The 24,940-nt window shown below is 47.2% G+C and overlaps 1 protein-coding gene across 7 annotated transcripts in view; it reads left to right on the top strand.

The window, feature by feature from the left end:
• The first annotated feature begins 14,363 nt into the window (after nucleotides 1–14,363).
• Nucleotides 14,364–24,940, top strand: part of BCL11B (BAF chromatin remodeling complex subunit BCL11B) — a 97,900-nt gene continuing 87,323 nt past the window's right edge. For 2 of the 7 annotated variants that reach the window (XM_038137353.1, XM_038137354.1), the window contains exon 1: nucleotides 17,790–18,527. Coding sequence is in view for 5 of the 7 variants with exons in the window: in XM_038137357.1 (XP_037993285.1) it covers nucleotides 15,813–15,870 (58 nt within the window). In the remaining 2 variants the exon portion in view is untranslated. Of the gene's footprint in view, nucleotides 15,871–17,789; nucleotides 18,528–24,940 lie in introns of those variants that run through there. The other 5 variants (XM_038137357.1, XM_038137351.1, XM_038137355.1 and 2 more) reach the window with 5 other exon arrangements.

Genomic DNA, 24,940 nt, shown 5'->3' with positions numbered 1-24,940 from the left:
CCCTAAAATGGAACCAATATCATCTGTAGGACATGAGTCCCTCTTACAGAAATGTATAAAAAGAGGAGATCTAGCCCTAGAGAAACACCTCCAGATATCAAGGGAACAGCTAGCTATCCCAGGGAAAGGTCAAACCAATACAGCAAAGGAAGGCAGCAAGCAGGAGGGAGCAGTCTACCAATAACACAGACAGCGGGGGCCAGTGTGGGAATTCTGCAGTGAAACAACAAGAGAGGCTGGAAGGAAAATGCCTGGCAAGGGCAAAGATGCAAGAGAGGTAAAGAAATAAAACATTTGCTTCAATCCTGCAGCTCCCTACGGAATTTAAAAGCAGAATGCCTTTTAGATATCCACAGCATGGCTTCAGCAGCAGGAGGGACTTTGGGGGTCCACACACCTGACAGGGCATGGCCACTAGACTTCAGGCCCCACATCCGTCCTTACATCAACAGGCAGGCCAGGGCCGGCTGGGTCACAAAGCTGTGATGTCGTTGAAAGAAGAGATAAGCAGCAATTCATTGTAACCCGGAGATATGTGACCACAGCATGGTGATGTACAATAAAACCACCTTGAGGTCAATGGGCAACACAGGCTGTTGATAATAAATCTGTGAAAGAAGAGATGTTATTGCTCAGAGTTTATAACAGTTGACATTCAAGATCACCACCCAGGGCAGAGCACGGGGCAGTGCACAGCTTTCCTCCTGTCACAGTACAAACCCTCTGTACCCTCTGCTTGTTCAAGGAGACAGACAGTCTCTGTGGGCCACGTCCAGGACTCAAACAGGACTAAAGGGCATAGCTCTGTTCCCTGGGCCATGTCAGGAGAGATAACATCGCCCAGAGAATCTGGCCCAGACACAGTCTGCGTTGTGATCAGAGACCTCCTGACTGCATGCTCCTGCACATTGTGTGTAAAGGGTAAAGGGTGGATAAAATATTTTACTCTGATCTGGTAGCTTTGGGCACTCATTTTTGGACCCAAGGTACCAGACAGACATGGATCAGGTCCAAAGCTTCTAAGTTCCTGCTTCAGAAAGTGCATTATATACTTTACAATAGATCTTACACTGCTAATTTATATAATCATCAAAAATTATTTCTTCAGCCTGTATTTTTAAGAGCTAGCTAAATTTGTGGTTTGCCTACTGTGCCAAGAATCTGGCATGTGGCCACATGCTTTCACACATCTCCTTGCAGACTATGGGTTTGAAATCTAAAACCACTGGTGCCATCCTACAGCTGAAGTACTTCCATCCACACGAGCTCAAGTGCAATCACAGTGGGACTGACTGCCTCTTTGTTTGGCATCAGGATGTATAAATATCCAACACTTCCTATGCAGGTATCTATATATTTCAAAGTAACTGACATGCTAGAATTATCAATAAAAGAAAGATAACTTACACAATAATCATCACTTGCTGACAGATGAAATTTCAGAGGAATCAGCTGTGCCCTTCTTTTAATGAAAATGAGAAACAAAACCTTACCTATGTGAAGCTTGCCTCTCACTATCAAAATAACTCAGCTGACCTGTGTTAAAGGCTGTGTGAGAATTTTTGGGGAATAACAAGAGAGGAATAGGCAGAGATATTAAGCTAGACATTATATCCAGTAGATATAAGACAGCACTGATGACCTAGCTTTAAAATATAGTCTCATTGAACATCTGCATTTTTATTCCAATATATACAAGGTAAAGCATAAAACACATATTTAAACATGTATTTCTTTTAAAAATACAATTTTTGAAGTACAACTTGAGATAAGACACCTGTGCAACAACTGTAGATAAAAATACAGTTGCCTTAATTTTCTTTGAAATGTTACGCTTCACAATATTGTGCAATGGGAACTGCAGATTTTTTGTGCTGGTAAGGTAAAAGCAAGATCCAAGAAGACAATCCTGTGCAGAAAGTGCTTAGCACAACTAATTTTCTTGTGCACTAGGAACATTACTGCATTCTGTTCTAAGTAACATTAATAAGCTAGAATCTAAGAGCGGGGGGGAAGATAAGTTTGTTAAAATGAATACTGACATTGATAGTAGATGTTACTAAGTGCATCTGCCTCTCATGAGCCCCAGCCTCATGCTCTGGCCAGCAGGATTTTGAAAGGTATATGTGTCTCTTAAAATGTAATTAATACCTCAGAGGAGCCTTCAAAGCACACAAGTTCCTGGTTGATATCTGTTTCAATGAAAACAGAATAATGCTGGGCATCTCTGGTTTGAAACAGAGTGGAGATGATAACCAAAGGAGAGGGAGCACAAGGGTAAATACAGTGAAACCAGCAGGATGGGAGACAGCAGTACTAAGGAGATGAGGGCTCTGCAGAGATGTGGCAATTCCTTTAGCCTGTGGCAGGAATATCTCTCACTGATTAGAGCTAATTAGGGAGGACGAGGTTGAGCCTTTTTATCCTTCTCAGTAAACCTGCCTTTGATGCAGACTGGTTATAGCACAGCTCTGGTTCTGCAATGGATTTTGAATGCATTTCCTTCACTGGTCCATTTAAATAAATACAACAAGCTCTCTAGGTTTCTTATGCACAATAAATCTATTTTGGTTCCTGATGACTGATTTCTTTGGCTCTGCAAGTGAGGTGAGCACACCAGCTTTGTTTCTTTGTAGCACTGTAAAGGAAGTCTTGTGTAATTTTGTGAGAGCTGGGAAAGGATTAGAAAAGAGGTAAGGAGGTGATTTGGATTCTGAATTCTTCACCTTTTATTGAGGCACCACAACTGATTTGACAATGACAAAGTTCAGGAATTTTGTGACCAGAAATTGGGAATGACCAGTATTGGGAAAAGGATTCAGTTCTCTGTCCTTGCATGGATCAGTGGGTAGGAAGATGAAAGTGGACAAATTTAGTCTGGCAATAAGATGCATTAGTTTTCAACAAGGGCAGCAGTACCTCATTGAAACAATTCACTTCTGGTGGTTTTGGACTTGTCCTCAAGTCAAGATGGGGTGGCTTTCTACATTTCAGATGGGAGCTGTGGGTTTGGTTGCTGGAGAGCCTGGGTGAGGTTCTGGTGCTTGCATTAGGCAAGTGGCCTCTAGCCTTCAAACCAACTAATCCAGGCACCGCAGAGCAATGGGCAAAGTTGAAAGGTTTGAATTGCTCATGTCCTGGAGACATGCAATTTGAATAGTAAATGTCCCAAATGGCCACAAAATGAGCCTCTTGGGGAATCCAGACATTTCAACATATTCATCATAAAAATTAAGACCTCAAGCACACAGGAATATGCCTGTGATGTGTGACTACATTCAAGAAGTAGTCAGCAGCACACAAGTGCATGTACTCTGTATCAGGGAGCAGCAGACATTTTGCACAGCACCAGGCAGTGCAAGTGGCCAGGGAAGCCAAAACAAGGTCAATGCCAGGCTGGGCTAGGCCAGCCTTGGGCCTCCCCCCTGCTTTCTTGCACTGAACCTCAGCCGCTGACTTCTCAAAGGTGAGAAAAGTATGGCTGAAGCTTTACCTTTCACACAACCCATAAGGCTTTTGCTGTGCTTGGAATTGCTGTGCCCCAGAAGATGAGATTTTGGTCAACCAGAGGCCCCCAACTCTGCAGATTTATGCCTTGGTGGGTGCTGGCCAGCTGGGGATGATTTCAGGGCTCATGCTCTCAAAAGCAGATGAAGCCCAAGCTGACAGAGAAGAGCAAGACAGTAACCACAGGCACTCTGGATTCATGAGGTAAGACGGAGCACTCTGCGTGTGACTGAAGAAGCATTTGCTGGTTTAGTTCCTTTTATTGTGTTTAGCAAAGTGTCCTTTTTTTTGCCCTCTGGAATGGTAAGCCTTTTGGTTGGCACAGTTTGGAGTTTTGGCACACTTCAATTTTCTGTCTTTTTTTCTTTTCCCCACTGCAGTTAGGAAAAGCTCTTTTTTTTTTTACTGTGAACTTTTTTTTTCATAAAAAAAATCCAAATCTTAATAAAATCTGAAGGTGGCAGCAATGAAACAGTAGCAAGGCTGCGACTAAAACTTCTAGGGCAAGTTCGAATCACACAATGAAGAGATCCCCAACCCTCTGCTGCACTGAGTTTGTGAGTTTGTAAGGTCTCAGGTCTCAGCAGTTTGGGTCAGGAAGGGTGTGTGGCTGAGCTGACAAGCTCTGCATCTCTAGTAGGAGTGTCCAGCCTCGAGGGAAGAGCAGTGCTTGCTGCCATGGCTGCCAACAGGCAGAAGCTGCCTATGCAGAACCCACAGACATGCCCAGCCCTCCTCAGTGGGTTTGAAAGCCCTTCTGCAAACACCAGAAGGCTGTGTATACAGGCATGAGAGTATCTGCAGATTTTGTCTGTAGAAAGCTGATGTACACAGAGGCTCCTTGGTCCAATGATTTTGCTGTATTCATATTTTATATCCTTATAATTTCATCAGAATGTGTTATGCTGAAACTGTAAATTGATTTGCATGGGTTGGTCACCTCAGAACAATCTCCAGCCTGCAGCAACAGATATGCTGTACTTTGGTTCAGAGATAAGGCTTGGTTTGTCAGTGGTAAAAGTATTGTCACGGGTGCTGGCCTGTGCCTATGGTCCAGAGCACCCCATCTGCCCTTCTGCCAGTCCCATGGCTCCTCCTCTGACTTTCCCTGCAGTCAAAGGGAAGTGTGGAAAAGTTCAGCAACACCCACCAATATTAGGAGCTGTCTGAGCTATGTGGCTCTGATAGAGAATGATAAAGCAACATGCATGGCCATGAATGACCAGCTCAGTGGTAACCATAGTGAAACCAATCCTGAAACGTCAGTCTGTGAGCTTTCATCCTGGAAAAAGTCACAGAACAGTTTAATATCCCAGTCAGCTGTTGCAAAGATAGTAGGCCTGAGTGCCCCATGGAGCTCTTTTGAGATTGTGGATTGCCTGGAGTATTGCAGGTGTGGCAGCTTCAGCCACCTTGGTGGGGGCTTTGAGGGGACAGAACATCTGTCAGCTGCCTGACACTTGTGTCCTCAAGGGCAGTGTGTCCAGAAGGTGCCTGAGTGTCCTGGCTGGGTGCTAGTGCCTGACTCCCCCCAGGTAGTTGTGTGATGTTGGGTGGGGCAGGAGCCTGAGGGGCTGAGCAGATCTTCCTGGAGGGCACAGTGGGGGATGATTAGGCAAGGACTGGCAGCGTGCTCCTGCTGCTGCTACTGCTCCTGTGCGGTGCTTCATGGAGGGGATGCAGAGGCGTAGCAGGCAAGCAGCAGGAGAGTAGGATGCCACATGGCGAGGAGGAGGGAAAGAAAGAGGTGGAGGAGTAGGCAGAAGGGAGATTCAGTTTAACATGGCATGCCAGGCCTCCACTGCTGCTTCCCTCCCTCAGGCCTGCTCATCATGAATTTAATTTGCGCATGGGGTGAGGGGGATTTTGTTGGCATAGTTTTATTCTTATTCGATGTGCTCCTTTGCATGGCAAACGCTGGTAGTGTGCTCATCGCTGTGCATACAGGCAAACATGGCCTTGGGTGTACTTTAGTGTAAGGGCCTGGTTCTGCAAACACATGAATAATCTGAAAAGCAAGAAGGCTTACTAATATGCTTAAAATGACACCTGCTTTTATCTTCATCTCTTTTCTTTCCCCTATCAGTATACTTCTGTTTCTGGATAGCTAGTTTGAGCTCAGTGTCTCAACTAAAATTTTAATACAAAAAAAAGAGTGATTTTTTTTTTATATAATCTCAATTTAGAGGCTGATCTCATCTACATATATTCAGTAAAATAAATAGAATCCACTTGTGCCCTGTCCCAGCTAAGATTCAATATATGACACCTTGTCTTTCAGGAAGGACTAAGGAGGAGTCATGCTTCAAATGGCAGTTGATATACAAGGAAATTGCCATTTGGAAAGATTTGTCTTAACCTGACTCAGAAAAATTTAGATATGTACTTCAGTACGTGATTGTTTGCTTTGCTTGTAAGCATTAACATGTTCTCTTAAAAAATATTTCTTGGGAAAGTGTCTATTGAATTCTTGAGCAATTTAGTGGAAGGCAGTGCAATTATTTGTAATTCTGAAGGGGGATCAGAAAATTCACAAAAGACAGAATGAACATATATATCTATATATATACATACACACATATATATACACACATATATATGTTTAAAAAATAGATTTCAAAAAATTTCTGGGCTTTGGTGTGGAGGCTCAGAGCAGCAGCAGAGCTCCCTCTTCTCAGTAGCTGCAACATCATTACACAAAGATACAGAGACACGGGAGCCACTATTCAAATGCAGCCCCTCAACTTTGTGACCACAAGTGGGTTCTATTTTGGTCCTTGCTTTTGAGGCTGCTTTTGATGAAGGGATCAGAGTTTTTTAGCTCCCTGCCACTACATGTTGCTGTTGACCTCTACCTGCTTCTAGCTTTCAGAACTTTGTTTCCATTTCCATTTCTTTAGTGTGAAGGTTGGGGATGGGATCTGTATTTTTAAAACCTTGGTGCCAACTGCTGTGTGCTGTTGTACTGTGGCTGACTTTTGCTTCCTTTACATTTCCTCTTGTGTTGTAGATCTAAGTTGTCCAAAGTATCTGCTGGAGTATGGCCTCTGGACCCACATCTCCTGGTGACCTGGGACACAGTGTTGTATGACAAATCCTGACTCAATCAAATTGGCAATAGAGTCACAAGAATTATTTAGGTGCCTAATGACCATTGGTTTCAGTAGCAGGCAAGCCCCAAACTGAGAATTTGTGCATTGTTTTTCTGTGGCTTATCTGTCCCTTCAAAATCAGAGTATTTTCTAGACTTTTCTAACCTTTTTCCTTCCTCCCCTCTGAGCAGACAGAAGTTTTGGTTACCCAGCATTGCTCTTGTAAGATCTCCAGACAACATTTCCAGTGGGCTGTCATAAATTTTCAGTCCTCTTGTGTTCCATTTTATCTTCAGGCAGGGTTACAGTGCAGACCATTGAGCACTCACCCAGAAAATTCAAGGGTGTGCAGGTGCAAACCTTGAGTACCATCTCTGTATTGGGGGAATTTACTCAAGCTGACCCTTGTGCAGCTCATGAGTAATCACATTACATTTTCATATTGCTGTTGTTTAAAAAGAGAGGTAGAGATGCTGTTGGAAGGTGGGTTTTTGCTGTTAAGAGAACTGTTTTTCAGCCTGGTAATCTTGCATTTTTGCTTCAGTCCTGCAGCTTGGCTGGGTGTCCTTTCAAGGTTATAGGAACACCTTTTATGCCTCCTTTTTCTTATTACTAGACAAGCATGTAAATCATTACACACCTTTGTAAACTACCTGGAGATGCATGGGAGACATAAATGCAAAAGTAAGATTATTGGTATTGCATTATTATTTTCCCCAAACAATTCACTGTTTTCTACAAGTCAGAGCATATGATTTCTTGTTTATTGTATAATAATAGCCCTGTGCTGTGATGGTAAGTAGGACACAGATACAACTTTTCAGTGATGTACAGTACTCTTTCTTATCTTTAATTAAATACCATTCCCCTGTATTGGAACGCATTCTGTGATTACACATGTTTACAGTCTCTAAATAACTTACCATCAAATCCACTAATGAAAACCAGTGCCCCAAAGCCACTTGTGCCTTTTGTCCTGTACCACACCACACCTCTCTCATATTTTTTTTTTAATTGGTACTTCCAGTTTCCATTTTAAAAATTAAGGGGTTGAATTAAGCACTTTTTTATGAATTTCCTCCAACCATCTCTGCTTTTGATCTAGGGACATGTATCTATCCAGCTCTCTGCCCTTCCCCAGCACAGTAACCCCTGGGGATACCATAGAGCATAGAGATGATACAATTTAATAAAGTCACAATAAAACATCCAAGGCCTTTCATACTTTTTCACTTTCTTTAACTCAATTTATTTTTCATTTCATGGACAGAGATTTAGTCCTGGTATTAGTTTATGATTTTGCTGAAAGAATTACTGAACACATACAAAAAGGAAATATTATTTTTATTATTTATTTTGTGCCATGTATACCATAGGAAAAAAAAAAAAGAGTTGAAATCACTTCAGTACCGCTGTGTTTTTCATTACAAAGTTATTACATATAGAAATTACTCCAAATTATCTGAAATGAATGGAAATTATGAGGTTTAAATTCCCCAGGTTACTGCAAGCACAGCACTGGAAATTTATTTTGTCATCTTGCTGAACATAATTGCTACAACAAAATTTCTTCCATTTTACAACCACAGCATAACTTATTTATACCAGTGTTGTTGTAATTTTACATCAATAAGTTGCATGGGAAGGAGTACACAGGTGGTAATTGAAAACAGTAATTTGTAGTGGGGTCCAGGTGGAACAGTTGGCTCAGAGAAGATTTCATTTGTTGCTCTGTACATGCTCCGCTTCTCGGTGGCCTTTGACTGGGGTGCTATCAAACCTCTGGTCCACCCAGCACTGAGGTGGCCTGATCATCCTAAATTACCTTGCAAAGCAGCAGTGCAGGTGAGGGGAAGAACTGATCTGTCCTTGTGGCACTGACCTGCAGCTCACGCTCAGAGGCTGGAAGCGAGGTGCATGGGGAGAAGGTGAAATCACAACTGGGAGAGTGGGAAGTATGATCCTGGGGCCAGCAGCAGCATCCTTGAAGGAACGCAGCCGGAAGGGAACACAATCCAGGGCTGGAGCGTGAGTGTGTGCGCGCATGTGTGTGTTCTCACGGTGTTCTGGCCAACGCCAGCTGCTGCCCCTGGCTTTCTTGCTCAACTGTCCTCAGCAAGCATGGCAAGACATTGTCATTTGTTTGTCAAAGGGAATACTGTTACTTGATCATTTTCAATTAAGATGTGAGTAGTTGCCTGAGACACGAGCAATGACGCTAACATTCATATTTTGCACCACTCTTTATGAACAGGAATGTGTAATTTGGGTGCAATATACAAGCACTCCCTGGCCAGGCATCCACATTTCTGCGATCTGTAATTGTCAACAGGAATAATGAAACTGCAGAGGCTGATACTGAACCTAGAAACTGATGAATTTCCCTGTTTGAGTTCCATTGCACAAGTTAAAATAGTAAAAATAATAACAACGATGCTGATTTGTTACTATGGATATACCCTATTTAAATAAAATAAGGTAGGGTGAAGGTAGAGGGAAAAAGAACAAGAACAAATGGGTTGCTGCTCTCTTCTGATGTTTAGATTCAGATTTTCATGATTCACAAGAGACAGGCTGGAATGTTTCTGTCATTAGTTCAAGCTGAAGATTTCATTGAAACATTCAGAGCTTAGAGGCCTTTGTTATTTTAAACAATCTAAAGATTTCAAATCCTCTTAAAATGATCTGAGAAGGGAAAGAGAAGAAATTGCTTGAAACTTGCACTTGAAAACGGAGGAGAGCTGTACCAAATTTCAGCTTGTGTAAGTTCTGAGGAATACCTGTGGAAGGAAGAGGGGTTCTTTGTCCCCATCACGTGCCAGCCAACTTATACATGAATCTCTCATGCAAGACTATGTTATGCATTTCCATAATGGACCAAGTTTTAAAAGTACTTCTTCAGACAAAAATAGCCCTCAAGTTCTGTTGTTTTCAGGGGGTTTTCAGGGATTTTTTTTTTGGATGAATTTAGTGCTGCTTCACAAAACTCAGCTTACTGCACCAAGCAATGATGGCATTTGTTTTCCAAAGGCAAAAACAATCCTTGGATTGAAGTAGTTAGAGAAGATGTGCCAGTTTTTTTAAAAAAGCCTCCCCAGCAACAGCGGGTTTTGCCCATCTTCCTTCAAATATTTTTTTGTCCTAAAGCGGGTGCTGTGTGCATGCACAAATGGCATTCGTAGTGGGATGGAGTACTTATAGCAGATGGAATGCTTGACTCCTTTTTGTGTTGGATGCTTGTAAAGTGTGTTCCCCTCTATCTTTGCCTGCCAGCATGTGCACACAGGTGAAGGAAGTCCTTTACAGGATGAGAGAAGGTGCTGGACAGAATTGTTATCTTTTAGAAGGACCCTCAAGTTACAAATGTGGGGGCAGGTTTGGCTCTCTCTGCAGTCCCTAAGGTCCTGCAAGTGATTTCAGTGGGGGCACAACTGAATATCTACTGTCAGAAAGTCTGAAGCTTAAAAGAAGGAAAACATGGAGTGATCTTGCATTTTATGTGATTTTTAAAAAGCCTCAAAATTAAAACTGTGTTTTTCTTCTGTTTTGGCATGCTGGTTCCATAAGGGTTTTTTTTTTGGTGTTTGATTTGGTTTGGGTTTGTGGGGTTTTGTTTTTTCTTATCTGTTTTTTTTTTCTTTTTTTCTTTTGAGAAGTGGCATTGTTTTGCTCTTATTTATTTTTATTGAAAATAGGTGCGGGGGAAAACTCAGCCCCAGCATTTGGACTGCTATCTAGTACATTTGATGCTTGGAAAGAGTTAGAAAAATGAGGAACTCTGTGTGAATTGAAAAAAAAAAAAAAAAAACACCAAAAAAACTCAGCAAAAGAACTCACAGACCACTGACTGAGGAAGAGACTCCAAGGAAGGTTTAGAATGTAAATGTTGAGAAAAATCTCATTTTCTAAATTCACTCCTAAAAACATCAGCAAATCACAACCACAAAAATAAGGGGACACCAAATGTCTTGAAAACACAGCAAAATCTTCATCCCTTTTGCCTCACTCCAAAAAGTCTTGGGAGTGGGGCAGGGGATAATACATTATCCTTTTAAGCCTTCATTTCACTGCACTCTCAAATGCACCAGTATCATGGAAAAGAAAATCAAGTGAATAAATGTTGCAATTTATATATATTTGAATAGATAACAAGAACAATTTTACTGTTTGCCATAAATGAAAACCCCACCAAATCATTCCTCTAATTGAGGTTCTGAAGCTCTGTTTATGGCTGCAAAGTGATTTGATAAAAAAAAATTACACATTTTGAGTTATTATATCACCCAGAAATTTGATGCCACTTAACTATGTAATTTTCAGAAATGATATAAAACCACTGCAGAAAAATATTCAGGGAAGCCCAAAAGACCTCTTTTTATCTGTTTTTATGAGTCTAAAATGAGAACTCGCAGAGATCCTTGCTCTGTATGTGAAGGCTGAACTGCCACCTCGGGAGCTTTATTAATATGTATGTAAATATGATCTGGTTAGATCCTGTGTTTCTGTGCCGTTTCACAAGGTGGAGCGGCTAACTAAGCCGAACAGATCAACGCCCTGTGCTTATTTTCTTTTTTTTTTTTTTTCCCTCCCAAGCAGCAACATTTAAAGATTCAAAGAGAATGAGGACAGCAGCCTCATTTATGCAAGATTGTCTCAAACTTCCTTCCTTCCTTCCCTTCCTTCCTTCCTTCCTTCCTTCCTTCCTTCCTTCCTTCCTTCCTTCCTTCCTTCCTTCCTTCCTTCCTTCCTTCCTTCCTTCCTTCCTTCCTTCCTTCCTTCCTTCCTTCCTTCCTTCCTTCCTTCCTTCCTTCCTTCCTTCCTTCCTCCCTTCCTCCCTTCCTCCCTTCCTCCCTTCCTCCCTTCCTCCCTTCCTCCCCTCCCTTCCCTCTCTTCCCCCCCACCCCACCCCAACTTCCACACCTGTATCAAAACCAATTTCCTTCTAACTTAGCATAAGCTTTTACATTAAAGACTGAGCAGAAACCAAAATGACATCACACAATCTGCAGCTACAGTTTTTCTTCCACTGAAAAGTTGCTTGACCAAATGGGGAGAAAGTGGAAATGCATTACAAATATGTCCAAGTGGCACATCAAGATTATCCTCCATGAGGATATTGGGACTTCCTCTTTACTCTGATGCTGATATTATTGATTCATCTATATCCGTGCATCCGTGCCAAATTTTAGCTAAAGACATTGCACGATTAAAAAAAAAAAAAAAAAAAAAAAAAGGAAAAGAAAGAGAAATCTAGAAGATAAGCCTCTGTGCTGAGAGTTCTCAACTCAGCATGCCTTGCTGTATATAGGATAAAATGGAATATTTGACATCAGATGAGCTGTTTCTCCCTATAAGGATGGTGTTTCTCTATGAGAACTCCTCAAATCCCTTACATATTATGAAAACAGAAAAGATTATTATCTTAATACAAGATATTTAGTACAAGAGAGTGCTTTCTCTCCCCTAATTTAAAACAAGGGATCATAGTACTTTTAAAGCTAGCAAAAAGCTTGTTTTCTGCTTGCAGATTATGCTCCCATTTTGCTTGGCCTTTTTTTCCTTTCTTTTAGACGTATTTTTGTGGGGTTGGGTGTTTTGTTGTTGTCGTGGGGAGCTGCCGTCCCAAGTTTGCAGGCCGGTGGCGCAGGCTGGAGCTCGGCCTCATCCCCAGGAGAGCGGAGAGGAGGCTGGGGGGGCTCAGCCCCTTGTGCCCGCGGCGGGCGCCCAACACGGCCGCGCTCTCGGGACAAAGCCGGGCGATGCCGGGGCCGCCGCCGCCCGGGCAGACCCCGGGGACCCCGGACCCTCTCAAGGGGCTGCTGCGGCGGGTGGGGAAGAGGCAGAAGCGCGGGGCCAGCTGCAGATGGAGGCAGGTCGAGGGATAGGTCAAGGTTAGAAAGAGCCTGCTATTGATCTGGCTTTGAACGCGAGACAGGGAGAGCAGAGAGACTAAAGGGGGAGCTGTGAGACAAGACATTAACAGCTTTCAGTGCTAATGATCACAAGTGCCAGACAGGGGAGGAAAGAGAAGACTGAGAAATCACTTTGGAATTTTTTTTTTCTCTATTGGGATGTATTTTCGGAGGAGGAGGAGGAGGAGGAGGAGGCAGGCTGGGGGTCAACCCCCGAAGCCTTGCCCGCAGCGGGAGAGACGGGAAGGGGAGTTGCGGCGGCCCTGCTGCCCCGGGCAGCCGGGGAGTCCGCCTGGTCAATCATTGCCGGCCCTTATCTCCTGCTCTCGGTGCCCACTGGAAGACACTGGTTAATCAACAGATGATGCCCAGTAACTTCCCGATAAGCCGCGCTCCCAAGGGGTGCAGCTTCCTGCAGCTCGCCCAAGAACGGCGGCGGCCGCCGGCGGCCGGACTTTGCACCCCGCGAGGGCCCCGTGGCCGCAGCCCGCGGCGTGGCCTGGGGACGGGCCGCGCTGAGCGCAGCAGCACCGCCGCACAAAGCCTCTCGGCCTCGCCGGCCGCGGGCAGAGCGGCATCAAAGCGGGGAGAGCCGTGCGGGCAACTCCATCCCCGCTGATCGGCCCGGGCCCCTTCCCGCGGGGGCGGAGGTCAGCGAGGGGAGCCTCTTCTGCCCTCCAGCTCCCCCGCGATGGTGCCGCATCCTTTACCCCGACTCGGACACGGCTGCTCCGCAGGGCAGGAGTGGGGGCTCCCCTCGGGGCCCCGGGGCCGTGGACCTCTCCCTCCCCGCCCAGCGGCGGGGGCCCTGCCATCACCACGGTCATTTTTCTTTGCAGGACCCCGCAGAACAAACCAAACACACGGGGCGAACAATCGCAGCAGTTTAAGCGCCGTTAATGGTCTTGGACGTGTTTGCCGAGCGCTAGTAGAGGCGGAGGGCCGGGCGCGGGCACGGAGGGCAGTGCCAGGCTGGCCCGGCGCCCACCGGCCGGGGCTGGGGTGCTGGGGCTGGGGTGCCCGCCGCCCTCGGCACTCGCCGGGCCGGGATGCGGGGTCTGGCAGCGCCGGAACGCGAGCTGTGAGCGGGCGGGCGGGCGTGGGGAGGGAGAGGCAGATTTGCTGGAGGAGGCGAGAGCGATGCTGTTTAGCCAAATTCTCCTCAAAGCTGATTAAGGGCACCGAGATGAATTCTGGTCCCCTCAAGACTCTCATGCGATTTAATACGAAAATCACTCATTTAACGTGGAAAGTAAATGACACGAGTGCGGCGCGGGTCTCCAAGTGGGCTCCGGGTACAGGCTGGTTCCTTGGTTTTCTGCTCCATCTGCCTCCGAGCCCCCAGGCCTCCCCTCTCCCCGTTCCTCTCGCCCTGGCCAGAGCCGGTGCTGAAAAGCTGTTTGCACCGATCTGTTTACTTATCGGGGGAGGAGGGAGAGAGAGAAACAATCTCAGGAGATGGGCCGGGAGAGCGGAGGTAGAGGGGGAAAAGTTGGTTTCCAAGAATCTCCCAAGTTAGAAACGCACGCAGTTGTGGACATTTACCTGCGTGCGAAATAGAAGGACAAGTGCACTAGGATGCAGTTCCTGGGAGCTCGGCGTCTCTCCGTTCGTGGCTGAGACTTAATTTCTCCAAGGAAAAATAGTCTCTGCCAGGATTTTAAGGGAAGGGGGGCTGGGGGGTGGGAGAAGGTCGGAGCGTGTGTGCGTGTGCGGATCGGGTGTGCGCGCGTGTCCCGCTACCATCGCACTTCGGGTAGGGAGAGAGGAGGGGGAAAAATCCCTTTCCCCAGCCCACACAGATATTTGTGTTGTTGTAAAACTGTTTGAAAGAAATGCAGGGGGAACGCGCTCGCCGCCGAGGAGCTGCGGCGGCGCCTGGAGGGAAGGAAGAGCAGCCCGCGACCCCTGGGGAGCCTCCGCTCCTGGGCACGGACGGAGGGAGCACGACCCAGCGCCGAGCCCGGGCGGCGGAGAGCGGCGGCCGCGATGAGCAGCGGCGAGGCGGCGGCACGGCCGGGCAGCGCCACCGGCTCCCCCCGCGCCCCCCGCGGACCCGGGCAGCCTCCCCCGCCCGAGCCGCCCCCGCCGCGGCCGGCGCCGGGCTCGGGGAAGTTTGACCGTGCGTGAGGATGCGGATTTATTCCTTCCCCTCTCTCTTTCCCTGGCCGCCGGCGCTCGGCGTACTGGAAGCGGCACTGCACAAAGCCCGGAGCGGCGGCGAGCCCTGCGTGTGCCGTAGTTGGTGTGTGTGCGGTGTGTGTGCGTGTGCGTGTGCGGTGTGTGCGGTGTGTGCGAGTGGCGTTTCTTGTTCTCTTGCAGGGTACAATGTTAAAAAGCCACCGCTAGTCGCCCCCAGTGCTCCTACTCTCTGGGTCTTTTTGTCTCTAGTGCAGATTAAACGTCACGTCCGCACTTGAACTTGAATTTTATCCCATTGTACAGAGGCAGCCCCAGCCATAGAGAGACAGAGCGCTCCCAGAGAACCAGGACTCCGCCATCTTCACATTGCAATATATAATAGTAATAGCCAGCACCAGCCCAGCTGCACTGGGGGCTTCCTTCCTTCCAGTCCCAGTGCCAGGCGAGGGGGGAAGAGTGCAAAGTGGTGCAGGAGCACTGGCAATCCAAAAGCACCAGGGCAAAGCAGTGCCACTTGAACTGGGAAAGAGGAGACACAGTTTCGGCTACCCCTTTTCAAAAAATTCTCTCTATATATCTACCCAGCAAGGGTCAATCTCTGAGAAACATTTTTTTTGGCGATTTTTTTTTTTTTTGAGTGGGGGCTATCCCAATTCTAGTACTTTTCTTCCTTTTTTTTTTACTACAGTTTTTTAATTTTAATTTTTTTCCTTTTTTCTTTTTTTTTTCTTTTTTTTTTTTTTACCCTCTTGGTGGAAAAGCGCACTTGCCAATTTGCCAAGCACTCTGGAAAGAGGGAAAGAGAAAAGTGTCAGTGGCGGTGCATATCCTCCTAAGTTCAAGAAGAGATCTGGAAGTCCAAGTGGCAGAAGCAGTGGAGAAAAGACAGTGTGTGAAAGAGAAAGAGAGAGAGAAAGAGCTTTTCCTGATGATGATGATGATGATGATGATTTTTAATTGAGAGGGAATCCCAACCAGTGCACCACAGCAGCGACAAAAAGGAGGCTTTTTTTTCGTTTTTGATTTTTTTGAAAGAAGAACTCGATAAAGAAGAAGAAGAATAAAGAGGAGAAAAAAAAAGAGGAGGAGGATCGACCCCCAACACATCCCCCCAAACCAGTGCAGCTCTCCAGGCGATGCCAGTGTAAATGCCAGGGCAATGTCCCGTCGCAAGCAGGGAAACCCGCAGCACTTGTCACAAAGAGAGATTATCACACGTAAGTTTGAACTTGGAACCAGACCGAGCCGAAATCGAGAAGCAAAATTAGGGAAGGGGAGGAAGCGGTTGGGGAGGGGGGGTGTGTGTGTGGGGGGGAAACTCCAGGAGCAACCAAAGCTGGTAAATGACTTCAGAGAGAGGGAGAGGAGAAGGGAATTAAAGAGGGGAGGGGGGTGTGCGGCTGGGGGGGATGGGCTGGGGGTGGAGGGGGGGAGAAGCCCGAAGTTTGCTGTGCGTTTTTGCAGCGGTGCGGAGGTGAGGCGGCCAGGCAGGCGTGAGGGCAGGCGGCGTGGAGCGGGGAAGGAGCTGCCGGCGGGCAGAGCGCGGCGTGGGGCGGCGCGGGGCTCTCCCGGGCAGCGGCGGCGTGCGCGGGGGGCGGCGAGCGGGGCGCGCTGCTCCAGGCCGGGCCGGGCCACCCCGCCGGGGCTCCGCCGCTCGCCCGCGGCCCCGCTCCTCGTTCCTTGCTTCGGGGGCAGCAGCAGGGAGCGGTGGGAAAAGTTGGCCGAGAGCCTTGCCTCGGCGTGACAGCCGCGGAGGGTGGGGGGAGGAGGATCAAGGTGGGCAGCTAGGGAGGGAGACGCGGAACGGCCGGGGGGACTTAGCGGGAAGCACATGGAGGCGGCGGGCCGGCGGCGGCGGGGCCGAGCCCCCCGGCACTGGAGCGCGGGGCAGGTAGACGGCCAGCTGCGCCCTGCCCGCCCCAGGTGCATCGCCGGCGGGGGAAAAGGGCTCTCCGAAGCGCGGGGCAAGGCAGAACCAGCTCGGCTGGGGCTAGAGGCAGGGCAGGGGCTGCCGAAGGGCCGGGTGCGGGCGAGAGTGTCTATCGGTGGCGGGGGGCGCGGGGAAAGCCGAGGCGGGGACCGGGGATGGAGTGCACGAAATGCGGGTCGGGCAGCGACACCGGCTCGCCTGCGGGGCAGGAGTGGAGGCTGCACTTTGCTGAAGCTCCCATTGTAAGTGAAAATACACACATATACTCCTATCCGCCCCCCACTTCCCCCCCCCCAAAAAAATAGGGAAGGAAAAAATAGAGGGGGGGAGGGAAAGAGGCATCCCCCCTCCCCCCAGCATCAGAATCCCCCTCCTCCCCGTTCCCACCCCTAAAGCTCCGGGAGAGGGGCGAGTGCCTGCAGGCAGAGTAGGGGGCAGGTCCCCGAGCGGGAGCCCCACTCCGCCGCTCCGCCGCTCCCGTCCCCGGGGGCCGGTGCCGCGAGGCGGGGGGGGAAATGCGGGGGCGCCTCCCGGGGCGTGCGGCCCCCAGCGCTCCGCGCTGCTCCGACGCCTCCGGGGCACGGGGAAGCGGGAGGGCGGGGGGGGGGGGGGTCCCCATTTCCCTCCTGTAGCATAGGACAAGTTTGGGGGGTGGTAAAAAAATGCCCGGCACGCCGTGGCCGCGCACCCGGCAAGCCCGGTCGGACCCCTGCCCCCCCCGCCCCGCAAAACGAGTCCGCAAGTTGTTGTGCTGCGGGGGCGGCGGCTCGCACGGAGCCAGCCCGGGGTTGAGCCTGAGCCGCGGCGGATCCGAATATTTATGTTGAGATTTTAAAAAATTTAAATAAATAAATAAAATATTTCCCCGGCTTCTCTTCCCTCCCCTGAAAGCCAAGAATAGGAGCCATCTGCCAGGAGCATTTGGTGCTTGCGAGCTCCTCTCTTTCTTTGTTACCGGTGATAAATTTCTGTTTGTAAGATTTCCTTGGGAATCGAGATATATTTGTGTATATAATTTTTCCACCTCCGTTGGGATTTTCTTTTCATAGCGGAGGGTTGTTTGGGGACGGTTTGAGTTCCAAAATATAAATTTCTTTCGCTGTTTCTGTATTTATTTTTTCATATATATATATATATATATATATATATACACATACATATATATATCTATGTATTTTTTTATGTGCGTCTTTATTTTTTAAAAAGTACGCCTCACCCCACCTCCAGCCCATCAGCTGGTGGAACCTTGATGAAGATGCATCTGGTATTCAGCTTTTTCTAGGGGGGTTGTTTTTAATTCATTGTTATTTTGGAATCAGATTTGCATCACCATAAAAGGTGGATTCCCCCTTTCCTCAACTCCCTCCCCTTCATCAATTGCATTTTTGATTTTAACCATCCGGTTTGGAAAATGTCTTATCCTTTTTGTTGGTGGCTTCTTATTTTCCCCCTCTTTCTGTTTTTTAATTTTCTTTTTGAAAGCAAAAACATCAACAGCCACCTAAATAGCCCTGTGTAATTTCTCCCACTTGTTTTCTGTCTCACTTGCGAGGAGATGTGGGGTGTTGAAAGGGGGTGTGCAGAAAATCTGTTTTGTTGCGCACGTCTGAATTTGTTTCAATGGATGAAACATTTCTTTTCTCGCTGCTGTTGCTGCTGGGGGGGGGGAGGGGAGTGGGGAAGAGAGTCAGGTAGGTTTGTTATTCCAATTTGATCTCCTTTTCCGATCGCTTTACTTGAACGTAAATAATGAGGCAGGAGAGTATTCAGAGGTGCCGAGGAGCTGCGTGTACAATGGGTTTAGCGGGAAGGCTGGGGGAGGAATGGAGAGCAGAGCAGTACGAGCTTCCCTCCCTCCCCTCTTGTATTTATCTATCTCTCCATCCTGAGGAAGCTGGCGGAGAAATCAGGCTGCATACTGAACAGTGGCAGAAAAAAATGAAGGTATCCAGGGGAAGGAGGTGGTGGGAGGCGGGGGGCGGGGGGGAGCGGCGTCGGGCTGGGGTTGGGGCTGGGGAGCAGGAGCGCAGGCATTTCAGCGCACAGGTCTGAGCCTCAGCTGCAGGCTTGCAGGAGAGGGAGTCGCAGTCTCTGCACTCCTTGGGAAGTGTCATTCATGGGGGAAAAGCAGCCAGGCAGTGTCCTCTCTAAAGGGGAGTTTGGAAGGTAGTGGGCAAACAGAATAGGAAACCAAAGCACTTATAACAAAATAGAGTCAATCCCAAGCCAAGCCCCCAAAGCCAGGATGAATTGATACTGTTTTCAGAAATCTTGCTTTTATGTTGTGTTTAGCTTGGGCTTTTTTCGCCCTGTCTCCCTTTTTGGCATCTGTAAGGGGAGTTGCATTTCAGGATGGATTGGAGGTCTCTGCCAGGCAAGGAAAGAGATGGGGAGAGAGATGGGGAGAGAGACAGAGAGAGAGAAGGGTTTTCTGACACTGTTCAGCTGGAGTTTATTTAGTTTCATCCACTTGGTGTTTGGAGAAACGTTTAGATCCTGAGTGTAAGACAAACAAACTCAAAAAGGAGAGAAAGTGCAGTGTAGCTGTGCTCCAGAGTTGCAGCATCTCATTAGCACAGTGGTCTTTAAGACTGCAAAACGGAGTGGCCTGCCTGTGTTTGCCAGGCTCACCCAGGCAGCCTTGTAACTGTGTATGTGCAGGACAAAAGAAAGAGGTGAAACACATGGGGAGAAAAAAGCAACTCTGGACCTTTCTTCACCGCTGGTGGACAGAGCAAACTTGGTAGCCAAGCTCATTTAAATGGGTGGACAATGCAAAAGAACTGATTATGTATAGGAGAGGAGGCTGAAGTGTTGAGCTGCTCTGTGCAATGAAATGTTATTTTGGTTTGGTTGAAATTGCTGATTTTCCATCTTAAGATCTTCCATTTTTAACTTAAGAAATCTGTTTTCAAACTAGCCCTGCATTTTGCATTTGAAGGAAATGTGAAAGGCAAGAGCATGTGAAAAGCTCGCTGGTAGCAGTTTTGCAGAAGGCGGCAAAGCTAGAACAGTTCTGTAGAGCAGCAGCAAAGATTGAGAGGGAAAGGCACAGGAAAATCATACAATTCCAGGCTTCCCAAGACAGGTCTTCAGTACCTGGTCAACAGGTTTCCAAGGAAGAGCAATAATTTCCTGTATCACTTTGTTTTGTACGTAGTCATTAAAAATCATAACAAAAACCCCTATGATTTTTTGCATGTCAAAGTTTTGCAAATTGCTCCAAGGAGCTTCTCTTAAAATGCATTTAGATTTAGTGCAATTAACGCACTTTCCCTGCAGAACAAAACCCACACCAATGCAATCAACTCTAATACAAAGAGAATGTAAGCTGTGACTGAAGAATTAGAGAGGAAATTACTATTATTTTAAGGATGGATGACTTTTTCATAATACCTGCATGACTGTGCACAGAAAAGCACAGCCTTTTAAAAGACATCACATGTGTTTAAATAGGACAGGGGAAAATAAAGGTTGTATGCTGTCGACTGCCAGGTTGTCTTTCATTTGAATATATTTGTATTGGACTTACAAAATAAGTTTAAAAAATACTGGCACATTTTCATAGTTTCTGTTCTTTAAAAATATTTTTTAAAACTGCTGCAGAGTAACTAGGTTGTGGCTGTGGGTTGTTCTGTCCCTTTTGGGTGGTGTGTCCGGTGGCTTAAATAGATGTACAGTGGGTGAGAAACCATTTTGCAGTTTTTTTCTGGTCGGCAGATGCAGAGCATATTTTGTCAGCCTTATTTAAATACTGAGAAATTAAACTCTCCAAGATTTCACAAACTGGCTGCCTTTAATAGAAATGGTGGGAGCCCTTGTTTTGCACAAAATGTGTGTTTCTATGCAGAACAAAGGGTTGTCTTGTGGCATATTTGGCAATAATTATGACTTGGAGAAGTGTGTGCTCAAAGAAGTAGTACAAAATTTTTGATATCATCTATAGTTTCTGATTGACTTCAGCTGCTCTTCCCAGGGCTGAGCTCACTGCGAGCAAACCTTTCCGCTTCCAAAATGCCTCGCACACGATATTAGCTCGTCTCCCGCATTTCCTACCTGGGTCTCTTTGCTCTTTGTGTTGTTTGTTGATGGAAAATACTTTCCAAAATAAACTTCTCCGGCTGCCGGAGCCTGCCGTGTGCCCCGGCCGCCAGTGGCGGGGCTTGGCGACTAGGGGGAGCTCCCAGCCCGTGCGATGGCCGCGCCGGCCCCGCCGCGGGACGCGCGGGATGCGCCGCCGGAGCCCGCGCCGCCGCGCCCGGCGCGCACCGTGCTGCCAAACGCGCTCGGCGTAAAGTTGTAGTATTGATTTTCATGCGAAGATCTATACATAGCCAGCCGAGAGAGGCTGACAGCGAGACAAATCTATTTTTAACTTAATCGCGGCTGATTAATTGACTCGGGCGGACAGGAGTTTTTAATTAAAATTAGTTTTTAACGGTGCTTTTTATTGTCGACAGACAATGTTTAAATTCTCAATTTGTTGTTGTCAGATAGTGATGGAGGTAATGGTACCTGCACATGAGTGACCTCCTGCGTGGCGGGGAGTGGGGGGAACCCATGGAGATCCGTATGTTTGTTCCAGTGGATGTGAAAACACAGAGTGAAGAAGCTGGAGGTGTAGGACAAGATGTGTGCAGCAGCAAAGCAGACACACATGTACAGAAATCGGCTTCGATTACATATCAGAAAGCCGTATGTACTTCTGCGGAGAGGATTTGATATGAGACAGTTTAATGTACTTTGATCCTCAGGTCCTTAGAGCAAACTATCTGCACTTCCTGCAAATGAAAATAAGCATTCTTTTTTTCTAGAAAAATAAACACAAAATCACATCTGTCACATAGAAGTTGCTGCTAAGCAGCTCACAGGCTTCTCCGACGGGCTTTGCTGTTCTCTGCTGCAGTTGGCTTCCGTGTTGTGGACAGACTTTAGCAGGACGTTTTCCTGCCCAAATGTATAATTTAGTGGCATGCACACAGGAGGCTTTGGATATGTGTTTCACTCATCCTGAGAACTCCGTTGAGTTACAGCACTATTAACATAGAAGAAGCGTCTTCTTACTTTTAGGGTGCAATATGTGCATGGAGGTGACAGGAAAGTGCGCTTTATTCTAACCTTCAAGAGAAGTAAATTAGGTCAGACAAAGGATCAGGGCTGTCATCAGCTGTACAAAAACCCTTCACTCTTGGGTAGAGAGGACCAGTAATTTATCTGATGATTTCTCTACTTCATTTAATGTTTGAATTGAGCTAGTTGGAAGAATATAGACAGCAGCCAGCTCATTTGACAGACCGGGAAGCTGAAGAGCACAGTGCCTGGGCCATTGCTGATGCTAGTGTTGTACAGCCATGGGGAAAAGCTTCCCTTCTCCCCTCCCAAAACCTCAGACTTCACTCGCTGTGGCTTTCCTTCCATTGCATGATTGTTAACTTTTATCATGAGAAACAGCTATCCCTCTCTCCTCCTCCCCTTCCTCTACCCACCAAATGCACACACACACCCACGCTCCCTTCCTCTTCTGCCTTCCACCTTTCCCACTCCCTCAGGTGAAAGCCTGGTGGAAAAGCCTCCCTGCAGAGACCTGTTACCCTAAAATGGCTCTCAGCCTCATTGCCAGAGCATTTCCTACTCTTTGGTTGCAGTTTGGTTTCTCTAGGGTTGCAGTGCAGTTGTTGGTTGAATTTAGTTTCCCTTCAGTACCGTCCAGAGAAAGCGTGTGGAAAAATAAAGAGTGGCTGGGGTTTACCCACATGCTTTAAAGTTAGCAATTCCACTAAAGCACTTGGTGAAGCATCAGCATCGTCTGTAGACAGCTTTATATGTATGTATCTTTTTAATGAGGAAGGGAAAAGGCATCAATAACTGCATGCATTGATAAATGCATGATTCATTCAGCTGCCTGTACTATAGCACCTTCCTCCTCGGTGTTTATTTACTTTTTTAAAATGTATCTGGGCAGGCTGCACACCATTTCTCGGCACTCAGCTGCAGCCTCAGAGGCTCCTGAACATCAGTTAAATTTTCTTGCTGTCTGCCCTCCTTCTCAAAAAGCTGTTGCTTGCTCAGTATTGTAGACCCTTGCTGGAGCTTTAAGTAGCAGCTTATTTCTTTGCTTTTCTTTTTTTTTCTTTGCTTTTCCTTTTTTTTATTTTTTTTTTCAAAGGATATATAAAAAATGCCTAAAGCAGGCTATTCGAAAACAAATTAAAGTAGAGGGACACACTTCATGCATTGCAGGCACGCGCCAGTAGAAGGGGGTTAGAAGAATATAATCATTTTACTGGCAAAAGTGACACCAGATCGGGGATTTGATTAATGGTGCAGCATTCACAGGGACTTAGTTCTGTATTTTTGACATATGCAAGTCTTTTGTGTAGTTGCCTCAGTGCAAGAAATTCCGTTTTGTTTTTTTCCTGGAGCAGCTGATAATTTGTATGTGTGCTGGATATGCCCAAGGTACTTTCCAAAGACTAAGCACTAGACAGCACAGTACAAAAAAGGAATCCAAAGTTAAGGGAGAGGAAAAAAACATACTGGTTTACTTAACTTTTTTATGACCCTTTTTACTAAGCCACTGGAAGAAGCCATAAATTCGCTGAATGTTATAATGAGTATGCTTCAATGAAAGTAAAAAAAAAAAGGCTTAAGAAAATCATATATGAGCAACAGTGTGCCATAAACAATTGAAAAATGCAGTCTCTTTTGAGTCTGATATTTAAGAAAAGAACAGATCTGTTGTGTGTTTAATACATGCTCGGAACTAATTACTTAATTTTGATCATGCATTTTAAATCCTTGGGTGCGAATCTCTGCTTCTAGTATTCTTTTCTGTGCAGTTGAAAGCCTGTACCCAAATATCGCTCCTTCTCCTTTTGTGGCACCGAGCACTCCTTTCTCTCCTTGGTTGTCGTTTAGTTTTAAATAAAACAAATGTATTCACTGGGGAACAAAGAGTGCTTTTATATCACATCATCACATCCCATTTTATCTGCAGAGATTTACAGCTTCTGCAGTCTATAGAAGAGCCTATACATTTTCTGCTTTCAAAAGCAGTAAATATTTTTTATGAATGTATAGTTTACTTAAGAGAGACACTACTCTCTTCTGTAACACCGCACATAGTTTCTGAAGAAATAACATCTGACAAGTGTTGGAGATTCGTGCAGATTCTTGGATATTCTTTTGTCCTGTTTGGGTCCGGCATGGTTATTATGTCATTTTCCTTCTCCCTAAATCCTGATGTGTTGAGCGGTTCTTTGTGGCAGTGCTCGGGGTTGTTCTGTCTCAGGTGCGTAGGGTGAGAGTTAAACTGCTTTTTGACAGTATCGGTCTTCTGCAAAAGGTGTCTGAGGTACCAGTGCGGCATCACCGTCCTTCCCCTCGCTGCCCTGGGCGGGTGCTGAAGCGTTGGAGCGGCCGGGTCATTTCGCGCACCCTCTCTGCACCGCGGCGTCCCGCTCCCCTTGCGCTGCCGGCGGGGGCGGCTGCTCCCCCCTGCGCGCCGGGCCCGGCACCTGCCGCGCTGCGCCGCCGCCCGCCGGCACGTGGCGGCGGGGGACGGGACGGCGGCGGCTCTGCGGCCGCACCGGGGCCGCGCTCGCACGGCACGGACGGGCCCAGCCTCGCCTGCCGCTGCCCCGCTGCCTCGGCGCGCTCCGCACGTGCCGGGGGGTCGCTGGGAAAGCGAGGCAGAGTGCGGTCCCCTGTGTTTCGGAGGCTTCTCCATCGAGTTGTCTCTTTTGGCAAACTCGGCCTCAGACTCGCATTTAGGAAAAAATTAAATACCGCAAACAATTGCTTCGCGGTCTTCAGTAAAATTAAAAATTGGTGTCAGATAAGCGGTGCCTGGTACCGCTGAGTGTGATGCTGGTGCAATATGTAGGCGTAATCTCAACTCTGCACCTTGTGGCTGCAGGGAGCTGCTGGGATGCTCTGGAAGCAGGTTATTGAAAAACTTTGACGGCGAAGAGCCACATTGCCCGCTTTGAGCAGCGTTAGTCTTTGTGCAGCAAGGATCCTGACACCGATCTCGGTGATAACCCAGCCAGAGAGCGTGTGATTCGAGCTACTTTCCGTTAAGCATGTTGATGTTACAGTAAATGTGACATGTGGGTGTTGATTGAAGGGACATAGTTTTCAGGCCTGCTTTGGGCCAACACCCTGAAGAGCAAGTCAGTCCTTTGTGCTCGCTCCCCAACTAGGCTGAGTTCTCTCTGGCTATACCTTCAAGACAGCAGTGACTGAGGAGAACAGTGCACTTGACGTGCTGCAGCACATTTCTAGGCAGTATCCTGTACCTAGCCACCAGGAACTGTGTCCCCATGGTGGACTCTGGGCTCCCCCAGCTTGTCCCA

Source organism: Motacilla alba, chromosome 5 (assembly GCF_015832195.1).
Source record: "Motacilla alba alba isolate MOTALB_02 chromosome 5, Motacilla_alba_V1.0_pri, whole genome shotgun sequence".
Classification (NCBI taxonomy): domain Eukaryota; kingdom Metazoa; phylum Chordata; class Aves; order Passeriformes; family Motacillidae; genus Motacilla; species Motacilla alba.
This window is presented reverse-complemented; position numbering and strand designations above follow the sequence as displayed.